Source organism: Ascaphus truei, chromosome 5, assembly GCF_040206685.1.
Source record: "Ascaphus truei isolate aAscTru1 chromosome 5, aAscTru1.hap1, whole genome shotgun sequence".
Lineage (NCBI taxonomy): Eukaryota > Metazoa > Chordata > Amphibia > Anura > Ascaphidae > Ascaphus > Ascaphus truei.
Genome location: NC_134487.1, coordinates 301,857,561 through 301,870,818, shown reverse-complemented (window position 1 = coordinate 301,870,818; position 13,258 = coordinate 301,857,561). Strand labels below are relative to the sequence as shown.

At 44.9% G+C, this 13,258-nt stretch overlaps 1 protein-coding gene across 4 annotated transcripts in view; it reads left to right on the top strand.

The window, feature by feature from the left end:
- The window catches only part of LOC142496284 (solute carrier organic anion transporter family member 1A2-like), a 55,317-nt gene that overhangs the window by 27,919 nt on the left and 14,140 nt on the right, over positions 1-13,258 (top strand). For all 4 annotated transcript variants that reach the window (XM_075602940.1, XM_075602939.1, XM_075602941.1 and 1 more), the window contains 5 exons: positions 2,545-2,775; positions 4,062-4,226; positions 5,894-6,089; positions 10,147-10,309; positions 12,606-12,787. In XM_075602940.1, the coding sequence (XP_075459055.1) occupies positions 2,545-2,775; positions 4,062-4,226; positions 5,894-6,089; positions 10,147-10,309; positions 12,606-12,787 (937 nt within the window). The remainder of the gene's footprint in view (positions 1-2,544; positions 2,776-4,061; positions 4,227-5,893; positions 6,090-10,146; positions 10,310-12,605; positions 12,788-13,258) is intronic.

Here is a 13,258-nt window from a genome sequence, read left to right as displayed (position 1 = left end):
ACGCCTGCATCACTGGATATTCCGCCGTTCCCAGGAGGATTCGCCAGTCCCTATAGGCTGCAGAACATCTCGGCTCCCTTCGGAATGATGATTTCCTGACGTCGCAGACTCATCCTTAACCGATTCTGTAACTTCCGCTGTCAGATGCGAACTTCTTTTCTTTTTCCCCTTTTTTTTCTTTGTTTTGGTAGCTCTGAGGCATGAGCAGTACTGAGCTCACCTTCCTTGCTCGAAACTTCTGCATTTTCTCCTCGCCCACCATGTGTTGCTTGCTGTCGCAGTCACTGTTGACAATTTTCCTCATACTGCCGGTACTCTTCATACTCGAACGTATGGACACGCCTCTTCCGAGTGCCCTGGATCCTCGCACTTCATACATCCTATTGGCATTTTGCTGTTGCATCTCGTTGTCTCTGTGCAGCCTGGACTTCAGCACAACATCAGTTAAAACTTTTCATCCACCTTTTCTTCCAGAATCAGTTCCTTGCGTAGGTCACCATCTGTATTCACTTCTCTGCTTCAGCACAGCTTTGCATCAACTCTTTTACACTTTTCCTGCACATACTCCAATCACAGCTGGCAGTCCTATGCGGTGTGGCAGACTTTACTTCCAGGATCAGTACCGCTTGTAGGTCACCGTCTATATTCGATTCACTGCTTCAGCGCAGCAATTTTGAAAACCCGCTGGGGTTTTTTTTTCCCCACACACCTGGTGGTGCAGTCTTCACTCCCAGAATCAGTACCTCTCATGGGTCACCATCTGTAGCCATCTTGCTTGCTTTGCTTCCAGAATCAGTACCTCTCGTGGGTCACCATCTGTTGTGCCACCTGTTTTGTTGCTTCATCCAGTGCAGTGATCCTCGTCTTTCTGCCTGGATTTGTGGCTCTTTATTCTGGTGCCTTCTGCATGCGTTTCTTCTGTCAACCTCTGGAGATGCTGCATCTCACTGCTAACACCATATGTGACGGAGCGGCCTGTAGCCAAGGTCAGATCAGATTCCACACATACAATTTTTAAGGTAAACCAAACGTTGAGTAATTTTATTCTCCACAAAACAGCAACCAAACATTAGGGCTCCTGTCCCTTTAAGGCAAAACACAAAATCATAAAACAAACACCTACTCCATATTAGGAGACTAAATAAACATTACTCCGGCCCTTTCTATCTGACTGGCTGGATAGGCCAGTTCCCAGTCCAAAACGTATAAAAAAATATTAGGGAACAATATATAGGGGATATATTGGGGCCTATGCACTAAGACGATAAAATTGCCAGGCTGTTTAAATTGCCATTTTTGACAGCGTTGCTATCACTTTATGCAGAAAGCCCAGCATACCTGTGATAGCAACATTTGCAAAAGTGGCGAGTAGCCGGGGACGTGATGATTGTCTCTCTGAAAAAGGCTCACCCGGCAATTTCTTTCTGCTGCACAGAGAGCTGCTCAGAGAGAGCTGCCTCTCCCTGTGCAAATCACGCCCGAAATTAATGGTTTTTTCATTTACATTTTAGCAGTGTAGATGAGCAGGGTGTCTCCGGAGCAGAACCGCGTTGATTTGAGGTCTGTGAACCCCCTGCATCCAGAGGTTACAGGCCCCAATATGGGGTGCCGGTATCTCCTATGCATTTTATTTTCACGGTCACTTTAAGGGATGATGTCACATCCTTTTGAACTAATGTAACCTATCACATGGTACAGCAACCAATGGGATTGTCTTCAATCCCATTGGCTGTAATACCATGTGATGTAGCCGTGTGGTTTAAAGGATGTGACGTGCCTCCCTTGGAGATGATGTTACATCCTTAACCAGTTGGAGCTGTACCATCTGACCTGAAAATGTGATGTCACAGGCCATATATAAGGCCTTGAAGTCTCATTTTACCTCAAGAAGCCGTTGAGACCACATCGAGTTGTTTATTTACCATGGCGCTATGGATTGACAGATGAAGATAAAAGATTAAAGAAAAGAAAGAAATAATTACGGATGAAGAAAGAAGACGGTGTTAGAAGAATTTTGTTACTTGTTCCGGATCTTCAAGGTGGATGGCATTGGATTGACTTTGATGACGTTGCGGTATCTGTGCAGGCTTCTCTGCTATGTGGGGCTTTTGGTTCCCCACTGTTGCCAGGCGAAACCCTCTGGTCAACAAGCCTGGATCCCTGTGGGTGGGTGCTCTGTTATCTCTGTTCCTCAACAGCCTCCATCAGGGACACTGACAGGATCTCATTTCTTGGCTTTTATCCCCTGTTCAATCAGGAGTTTCCATAACACCTGCAGGAAACCCAACACCTAGTTCAATCTCCTGCCCTATAAAGGGAGTTTAACCCCTTTACTCCCTTACACCATCTCTAATCAAAAGTCCTTGAAATAAAACACATACTAAAGTACTTCGGATCAACATGACAGAACATGAGGATATTATCTAAATATATGCCATTACAAATAGAGATATAATATAATTAGCTATATCTTTTATTCTGTCAACATGAGTTGAAAATATGAGTTGAAAATATTAATCCCATATCTATCTGCTTAATTTTAAGATGACGTTACCATAAGTCTTACAGATGCCCGTTGGGTTGGTGCATGGTGGTCTGGCTACTTGATAAGTGGAATAGTCAATCTACTTGCCGCCATTCCATTCTGGTTTCTACCTAAATCCCTTCCAAAAGAGGGCCATGAAGATCAGCCAGATTTGGAAGAAACAATGGAACCAATCCGAAAAGAAAACCATGAAAAGAAATCACCTGAAAATAACAAAGACATCCTGAAAGGTAGGTAAAAGAAATATATTTAAAAAAATAAATTCATAAAGTCAATAAAAAAACCTTTACTGTATGTCAAGGATTTCCAAATTGTTTCTCAACATAAGCCAAATAAGACCACGTGTAGAGATTGGCACATTTTTTACCAACATTTTCATTTGCCGAGAAAAAAAATTGAGTACACATTTTTGAATATTTACACACACACACACACACACACACACACACACACACACACACACACACACACACACACACACACACACACACACACACACACACACACACACACACACACACACACACACACACACACACACACACAAAACACACTAGGTTTTTTGCCAAATTAGAATATTCAAACATTTGTAAAATAGATCAAAATTCTCAAGTTCGCACAGAGACCTTTTACTTGTAGAGGAAAGTTTGCACAAAGCAGTTTTGCTTACAGACGAAAAGAAAAAAAAGGAAAACATTTTGCACCTTTTGAAAAAATTTAGAGCTTTCCAAAATTCGGGGGCAAAAAACACAAACGGAATTTTAACAGATTTGCCCATCCCTATCGATGTCTATCTTAACTACCCCGGCACACATACCTAAAGCAGAGGTTAAAAAGTTTAGGTTCCTGGCTGGGAGGCGGAACCATTGTTATTTATGAAATATATTTCTCTGGCTGGGAGTATCTTCATTATGTAATGGTTTAGGTTATGAATTATTACGATAGGTTAATAAATTGTTCTGTAGCCTTACAACTAGAGATTTTGGACGTATTTGGATCTGCTGCAGATTGGTCGTTTCCTTTGGTCCGCGGATTTCTGCTAATCAATCTCCTCTTTTCCTGATTTTTTTTTTTTTTTTTTTTTTATCACCGTCGATCCAATCCGTGGATTCCACAATCCACTGCGGGGTTTTAAGAATCCAATATGCGGAGCCAGTAATTCGTGGATTGGATGCTTAAAATCCACCAGTGGATTGTGGAACCATTGCATAATGAAGATACTCCCAGCCAGAGAAACATGTAAAGTAAAGGGGTAATTTTATATTTTGAAGACAAGCTAGACTTGGATTCAACAATTTCTATCATGGACTACAATCATTTAAAATATGAATAGCTGAACCAGCATCTTTCATTCAGCATTGTACCCGAGGTCAGAAATGTCCTTATCGCAAAGATAAGAGCAAGTTTATTCAATGTTAGCGATGCAAGTATACGTACATAAACAAATGAAAAAGTAAGTACTAAAACAAAAGCACATGGTATGTGATACTAGTAACAGTTTTATTTTGTGTTACAGAATTCCCGCGATTTCTTAAAAATCTCTTCAACAATAAAGTTTATCTGCTGTATGTGATTATCACAGTACTACAATTTAATGGTTTTATTGGTTTCATATCGTTTCTGCCCAAGTTTGTGGAACAGCAGTATGGTAAATCTGCATCAGAAGCTATCTTTTTAATTGGTATGTATTCATGGATATCGTTTGGTTCAGATGTTTGGTTCCCGGTGACCTATGTAAGGGCTGGGCTCTATTCAGTATTCAGATGTTTTCCGCATGCTCATGAATGTTTAGGCTCCATGCATACTTTTATGAATAAGTCCTATTGTTCAGAAAATAAGTAAGCTCCAAGTATGGAATTTATTATTACGATAAATCTGTAAAAGCACCAACATATTCCACAGCACGGTTCAATGGGGCACAGAGATTTGATATTTATATAAGACTAGCTGAGAGACCCGGCGTTGCCCGGGAGTCACACTGCCCCCCCTCCCCCCACACACTGTCCCCCCTCCCCCCCACACACACACACACACACACACACACACACACACACACACACACACACACACACACACACACACACACACACACACACACACACTGTCCCCCCCTCCCCCACACACACACTGCCCCCCTTCCCCCACACACACACTGTCCCCCCCTCCCCCACACACACACTGCCCCCCCCACACACACATTGTCGTCGTCCCCACACACACACTATCCCTCCCTCCCCCACACACACACTGTCCCCCCCCCGCACACACTGTCCCTCCCCGTGACTCGCGCTCCCCCCCCGGCTCCCACTTGGTCCCCCGTGAGTCACGCTCCCCCCACCCGGTGCCCGCTTGGTCCCCCGTGACTCGCGCTCCCCTCCCGGCGGCCGGTTGGTCCCCCGTGACTCGCGCTCCCCCCCCCCAGCGCCCGCTTGGTTCCCCGTGCCTCGCGCTCCCCCCCCCAGCGCCCGCTTGGTCCCCCGTGTCTCGCGCTCCCCCCCCAGCATGCAGGCGTTACTGGTGCCATAAGCTGAGGCGGGACGCGCAGTGACTTACCTGAGGGGGAGGTAGCGCTGCGGAGGTAAGGGAGCGTTGGCGGCTGGGGTAAGAGGGCCGCGCTTCCCCTCTGTCCGGAGCCGGTGCAGGGTGGCGCACGTGATGGGGGGACACAGAGAGAGTTGTGTGTGTGTGTGTGTGTTATGGACCTTTGGCCCGTCACTCTGCCTCAGGCCAATGAGAGTTGTACGGGCGGCCCAAGGGAGCAATCTCCTTGGCCTGAGGGACACAGGCCATGCAGACATACAGTGCTTTCAGAAATATATAGTAGATGGATACGCGTGACAATGCTTCTTAGAACAACACACTTACTGTAATTATGGCAGCCTAAGTACAAAGGTATTACATGTATATTGATTGTACAGAACACTAGCATTCAAAATGATTCACTTGCCTGTAGTTCAGAAAATCCATAGATGTGGGTTATAACGGGTGCTAGTTTAATGAATGTGCAATGTGCTTGAATTTAAAATAATTTATGACAGCAATACTGTAGAACAGGGGGGAGGTGGGGGTCTCCAACAGGTCAAGATATCCCTGCTTCAGCAAATGTGGCTCAATTAGTGGCTCAGTTATTATTACTGCACCCCCTGTGATGAAGCAGGGATATTCCTAATACCTGATCTGCTGGTGGCCCTTGAGTACTGGCGTTGGCCGCGCCTTGCTGCAGATGTTTGTTATTGTTATGATAGTATTGTTTATTTATGTAATAATGCCAAACCAACAAAAATACGTTTCGCTTTTCTCAATGTCTCCGATGTAATCCCGATTCATATTATGTTTGTTTTTCCCTAGCTGTATACAGTTTGCCTGTGATATGCGTTGGTTACTTTTTGGGGGGTTTTTTCATGAAGAAATATAAGGTTACAAGATACCAAGCTGCGAAGATTGGACTTTTGAGTTCAGTACTTGATTACCTTACATTTATGGCTGCCTACGCCATGATCTGCAAGAATTCCTCTGTTGCTGGATTAACAATCTCATATGAAGGGTACGGTCTGTCTGAATAAAATAAACATTATTTTACGTTACATTTATCTGCACTAAATATATATAGTTAACTTGTAAATGTGGCAAAGGTGAAATGTACTATTCACAATAGGCAATTTTGCAATTCACTCCATAACCAGAAAAAAAACAGAAAGTTGTCTTTTAGATACTTTGGGGCATATTCTATAAGCCTTCAAAACCCACTTATCGAGGGCTTTTCGTCGAAAATGCCTACTGCTATTCTGTAAGCCTCAATAAGTGCGCGATAAAGACGTGAATCGCCCAAATTTTCAGCCGTGCAAAACAAATCGCCGGGTGAGCAGCAATAAGCCACTTATCGGCAGGTTCTGAAACTCAAGCAATTCTAGTAGTCACAATTAGTTTATTGAGGCAAATCGCGGCTCTAGAATGGCGAGTTTCTCCCAAAATCCATTTAATCCAAAATGGCGTGAGGCTGGTGAGAAGATGCTGAGACGGCGGCGAGAGAGGACATAGAAATAAATATGCATTTTTCCTGCCTCGGATTGATGCTGGGAGACTCCGGAGCTGATACCCATTAACAGCAGCACCAGAGGCCCCCGCCATGAAACCAATGCAATACAAACGCATTTACAGGCAACTTCATTACCTTAACGGCTAACCACCAAGGCAATGAAGGGGTTAACCACCCGTGCCACGTTTATTGTGGGTAGCAGGGGTGGGTGAAGGTGGCATTTGGCCCTTGGTGGTTGTTTAGGCCTTGCGAGGGGGGTTGCGGGTTGAGTTAACCCCTTCATTACCTTAGCAGTAAATACCGCTACGGTAATGAAGGGGGTTAACCCCTCCCACTACCTACCCGGTAGGTATAAACACCCACCAAGGGCCAAATGCCACCTTCACCCACCCCTGCTACCCACAATAAACATTCTAAAACATGACAACACGAATACCCACCTCCTCTACCCCCAACAACCCCCCCCCCTCCAACACATACAGTAATGGGCAAAATTACTATTATCCACATATTTGCCTATTATAAAATCATACATTAGCCAGCCAGCATTAATAAATTAAAGAAAACTTTCAACGTATCCCTGCCATCATGAAGGGCATCCTCGTCAGCATACTGCAGGTCCATGTCCTCCGTTGGCAGCAAGAGTATATGAAAAATACAATCTAATGGCCCTTAATCACCTTAGCGGTATATAATTGCTATAGTAATTAAGGGGTTAACCCCCGTACCACGCTACCCACCCAGGAGGCCTAAACACCCCCCCCCCCCCCAGCCCACTATACCCACCCTGTACCCATTGATTGGCACAGTGGTATATCATACCCATATAATATGGGCATTATAAGCCACTATTGCACTCAATGGTCAACCTAATAAAAATAATTAAGGTCAAAAATACACAATAATCAAAGAAATACACAAGCACCTAAACACCCCAACAGTAAAAGAACTAAAAAGCCTCAACTACATATCAATTAAATTAATCTATCACTAAAACAGCAAAATAATTACAATTATTTCAAAACATAAGAATACAAATAACTAAACACCTATCCAACAAATCAATGAATTATTTTAAACCAGTAGCCAACAAAACAATTAATTAATTTAAAATGCTAAACAATCCTAAAATGTACTAAAAACAAGCCATCGAAATTCAAACCAATTTCATCCAAACAATAAACAGAAATCGAAAAAATAACAATCAATAGAAAACAAGCATTTGCCAAAAAATGCATTGCCTGGCACTGTATTTATCTGTACCCTGGGCACAGATGAATACATCATCAGTCAATGGGAAATCACAAAGATAAAAATAAATAAATACAATAAACAAAACCTGAAAAAAACATTTACATACATTCAATATTTATCTTACCTTTAGAAGTCTTTTTAGGTTTTAAGGATGTGACGTACCACCCTTGGAGATGACATCACATCCTTTAAAAAAAAAAAAGAGGTGGGCACATGATACAGCATCCAATCGGATTGGAGCTGTACTATCTGGCCCTAAAATGTGACATCAAAGGCCCTATATAAGGCCTGTTCTGTCTCATTTTAGCTCAAGAAGACAACATCCGTTGTGGATTTACCATGGGGTTTTTGATTGACAGATGAAGATAGAAGATAGAAGGAAATAAGATAATAATGTCAGATGAAGATTGAAGGCGAAAGAAGATTTTTGTTACCTGTTCCTGATCTTCAAGGTGGATGGAGATGGATTGCCAGTGATGACGTCATGGGTCGAGAGATTCCAGATACGCCGGGACTCGAAGGGTGAAGACTTCTAAAGGTAAGATAAATATTGAATGTATGTAAAAGTCTTCTTTCAGGTTTTTTGACTGTATATATTTATTTTTATGTTTGTGATTGCCCATCTGTGCCCGAAGAGATAAATACAGTGCCAGGCAATGCATTTTTTGGCAAATGCTTGTTTTCTATTGATTGTTATTTTTTTGGTTTCTGTTAATTGTTTGGATTAAATTGTTTTTAATTTGGATGGCTTGTTTTTAGTACATTTTAGGATTGGTTAGCATTTTAAATTAATTGTTTTGTTGGCTACTGGTTTAAATTAATTAATTGATTTGTTGGCTACTGGTTTTACTTCTTTAATTGATTGGTTGGATAAGTGTTTATTTATTTGTATTCTTATGTTTTGAAATAACATAATTGCAAATTATTTTGCTGTTTTATTGATAGCTTAATTTAATTGATGTGTAGTTGAGGCTTTTTAGTTCTTTTATTGTTGGGGTGTTTAGGTGCTTGTGTAATTCTTTGATTATTGTGTATTTTTGGCATTAATTAATTTTTTTATTAGGTTGACCATTGAGTGATATATTGGCTTATCATGCCCATATTATATGGGTTTGATATACCACTGTGCCAATCAATGGGTACAGGGTGGGAATAGTACTGTAGGGCCGGGGTGGGTGGTTAGGCCTCCTGGGTGGGTAGCGGGGGATGGTGGTGATTAAGGGGTTAGGGGTCATTAGATTGTATTTTTTCTTGTATTCTTGTTGGCATCAGAGGACATGGACCTGCAGTATGCTGATGAGGACGCTCTTCATGATGGCAGCGGTAAGTTGAACGTTTTATTTACTTTATTTATGCTGACTGGTTAATGTTTGATTTTATAATGGGCAAATAAACTATTATCCAAATGTGGATAATAGTAATTTTGCCCATTAATGTACTGTGTGTGTTTGGGGGGGTTGTTGGGGTAGAGGAGGTGGGTAGTAGGGTTGTTGTGTTTATTTTGTTTCTTGGGGGTAGATGGATTGGGGGAAGGGGGTAGTAGCCCCAAGGATGGATGCCTAGGTTTCTGGGGGGTAGCGGGACTGGTTAATCCCTGTATTCTTTGCTATATTCCTTTAGGAGATACCGACACCCCATAACGGGGTCCGTATCTCGGGAAGCAGGGGGTCCCCAGACCTGAAATCAACGCGGTTCTGCTCTGGAGACCCCCTGCTCATCTACCCCAGTATTAAAATTTATATGAAAAACTTTTGACCGCTGGTGAGATAAGCGCAGGGAGAGGCGGCTCTCCCTGCAGCTGGAACAAATCACCCGATTTGCCCCTTTTGAGAGAGGCAATCATCACGTCCCCGGCTACTCGCCCGCAACAAAACAACTGGCGGCGGGATCAGCCCGGCAATTTTTTTTATGAATGCTTATAGAATAGGCCCCTTAAAAGAAATTTGGGTGCAAACCCCATTGATTTGTAGTGACATGACAAACAATAATCATTTGGGTGCCAGAAGGTTTGCAGCACCCGGTCCTACGGACCTTGCAGCTTTGGGTCACATAATCTCTAATGTTGGGATCACATATCAGTGATTTGCCCCGATGTCAGGAACGGAAGAGGAGGCTCTCCCCTCTATGCCGCTAGTGATCTTAGCTCACTGACAGTTGTGGTCACGATCTCCCCTAGAAACAAGCAAAATGCAAATGACCCTGGAGCTAATGACGCTGGCCCCCATGGCGACATGCAATATGGTATTGCCCCATCTCATAGGTCATACAAAGGGTTGCAAAGAACATACTGAAAATGTTTCATGTTTTCCAGCATTGAGGAAGTTTCATATTTGGATCATCTAAAATCTGGCTGCAATATAAACTGTGACTGCCCAACGGATGTTTGGGATCCTGTGTGTGGAGATAATGGAGTTGCTTATGTCTCAGCTTGTCTTGCTGGCTGTCAGTCTTCAACAGGAACATGGCAAAACATGGTAAGGCCTTGTCTGCTAACAAATGGTAACCATCTGAAATTGGAGTCGAAGGCTCTGTGAGGTGTTTAACGTTTAGTAAAAAACAGAAATGACACATTTTGTGCACCACCATTGGGAAAACACAGTTGTGTCTGTTTTACAATTGACTGGTTTTGTTCTCTGCATCAGGAAAAATAGCTGAATGGGTTTGAGTTTTCAGTTTTAAAGAAATTTGATTTAAAGGACTATTTCAGTCTGGGCTTTTTACTGCTGAGCAGCTACTGACCCTACGACCGATTTGGTCCGTACAGAACCAGTTTGGCACGGGGTGTTACAGTTCCCAAGCAGTCTACCTGCTTTTAACAGTTTCCCCTGTGGCATGCATGCTGCTCGGTGCAACCACAGGCCAATCAGAATATCTCTCTCTCTCACACACACCCTCTCTCTCTCACACACACCCTCTCTCTCTCTCTCTCTCTCTCTCTCTCTCTCTCTCTCTCTCTCTCTCTCTCTCTCTCTCTCTCTCTCTCTATGTATCTCTCTCCCCCCAGGTCTGTGTGTGTTTGTGAATCTCTCTCCCCCCAGATTTGTGTGTGTGAGAATCTCTCTCCCCCCAGATTTGTGTGTGCGTGTCTCTCTCCACTCTGTCTCTCCAGACTCTACCTGTCACGGGAGCAGGGGGGAGTCCATCTTTGGCTCTGGTAGCAGAGGAAGCACTCACAGCTTCCGGAGCTTACGAACAGGCTCCTCTGCTGTAAAACCCTGCCCCCACCCTCCTCTACCAGGCCAATCATCTGCCCTGCTGCTAACCCCGCCCCCATCTACCAAGCCAATCATCTGCTCTGCTTCTAACCCCGCCCACACCCCACCATCCTCTACCACGCCAATCATCTTCTCTCCTCCCTGCCCTACCCTTCTCTGCTGCTAACCCCGTCCCCACCCTCCTCTACCAGGCCAATCATTTGCTCTGCTCTCCTCCCCCAACCCTTCTCTGATGCTAGCCCTGCCCCCATCATCTACCAAGCCAATCATCTGCCCTGCTGCTAACCCCGCCCCATCTACCAAGCCAATCATCTGCTCTGCTTCTAACCCCGCCCACACCCCACCATCCTCTACCACGCCAATCATCTTCTCTCCTCCCTGCCCTACCCTTCTCTGCTGCTAACCCCGTCCCCACCCTCCTCTACCAGGCCAATCATTTGCTCTGCTCTCCTCCCCCACCCTTCTCTGATGCTAGCCCTGCCCCCATCATCTACCAAGCCAATCATCTGCTCTGCTCTTCTCACCGCCCCCACCCTTCTCTGCTGCAAACACCACCCCTTTCATCTACCAGGCCAATCATCTGCTCTGCTCCCTGCCGACATCAGCTGCTAACCCCACCCCCATCATCTACCAGGTCAATCATCTGCTCTGCTGTCCTCCCAGCCTGACCCTTCTCTGCTGCTAACCTCGCCCCCACCCTCGTCTACCAGGCAAATCATCTGCTCTCCTCACCGCCCCCACCCTTCTCTGGTGCTAACCCCGCCGCCATCATCTACCAGGCCAATCATTTGCTCTGCTCCCTGCCGACATCTGCTGCTAACCCCACCCCCATCATCTACCAGGCCAATCATCTGCTTTGCTCTCCTCCCCACCCCCACCCTTCTCTGCTGCAATCCCTGCCCCCACCCTCCTTTACCAGGCCAATCATCTGCTCTGCTCCCCGCCCCCACCCTTCTCTGCTGCTAACCCCACCCTCCTCTACCAGGAAAATCATCTGCTCTGCTCCCCGCCCCCACCCTTCTCTGCTGCTAACCCCACCCTCCTCTACCAGGCAAATCATCTGCTCTTCTCTCCTCCCCGCCCCACCCTTCTCTGCTGCTAACCCCACCCCCATCATCTACCAGACCAATCATCTGCTCTGCTCCCCGCCCCTACCCTTCTCTGCTGCTAACCCCACCACCACCCTCCTCTACCAGGCCAATCATCTGCTTTGCTCTCCTCCCTTGCTGCTGTGCCAATCATCTGCTCTTCTCCCCACCGGCATCCCCTGCTCTGTGAAAACTGCGACACTCAGCAAAAACCGGGACATTTTGGGATATGTTGGCCCACTGGGACACATCATAAAAAAACGGGACTGTCCCGGCTAAACCGGGATGTCTGGTCACCCTACTTATGAGACCTCAGTGGATAAAGTTTTATTGGGGTTTTGTGTTTGCCTCCCTCTGGATGAATATACTGTAAATACTAATATAGGCTAAGCATCTGTCGTCTAAAATGAGCATAGGTTGAACTCGATGGACATATGTCTTTCTTCAACCACTTTTTTTCTCCTCAGACGTTTCAGAACTGCAGCTGTATAGCAGCATCATCTCTTTCATCGAACGCCACTGCAGTGTTAGGTCAATGTGCAAGGGAAGAGAACTGTGACACAATGCTCCTTTATTTTATGATACTATCCCTAGTCTGCTGTTTTATTTATTCATCTGGAGCCATACCAGGATACATGGTATTAATCAGGTAATGTAAATACTACTCATAGTGGTACCTCTGTGATTTCTGCCCTTATTGTATTATAATTCCCTCTATTGTATTGTCTCTTTTGTAAAGCGCTGAGTACACTATGGGGGTGTAATAAAAATGGCGGGGAATAGAAAGTATTTTAGTCAATCTGGTACTTCAGGGATTAACGTTCGTTAGAAATTATCTTAAAAATACAAGATATTGTGTTTATGACAGATCAAGACCCTTCCTGTTTCTGTGCTGACCTTCAAACGGGGCTAAATTGGGGGATGAGGGGTGGTGGCTGCCAGGACCTTCAACAGATTTCCTGGGGCCCGGGCTGACTCATCGGGCCCGGGACAGCAATACCTTCTGTCCCCCCCCCTGTCGATGGCCCTGGAGGCTGCTATGACTGATGGCCCACTAAGAGTTAAATGTGTGTAGCTTAGAAGGCTGTGGACGATAGCCAGATCATGGGCTGTCAGCCTT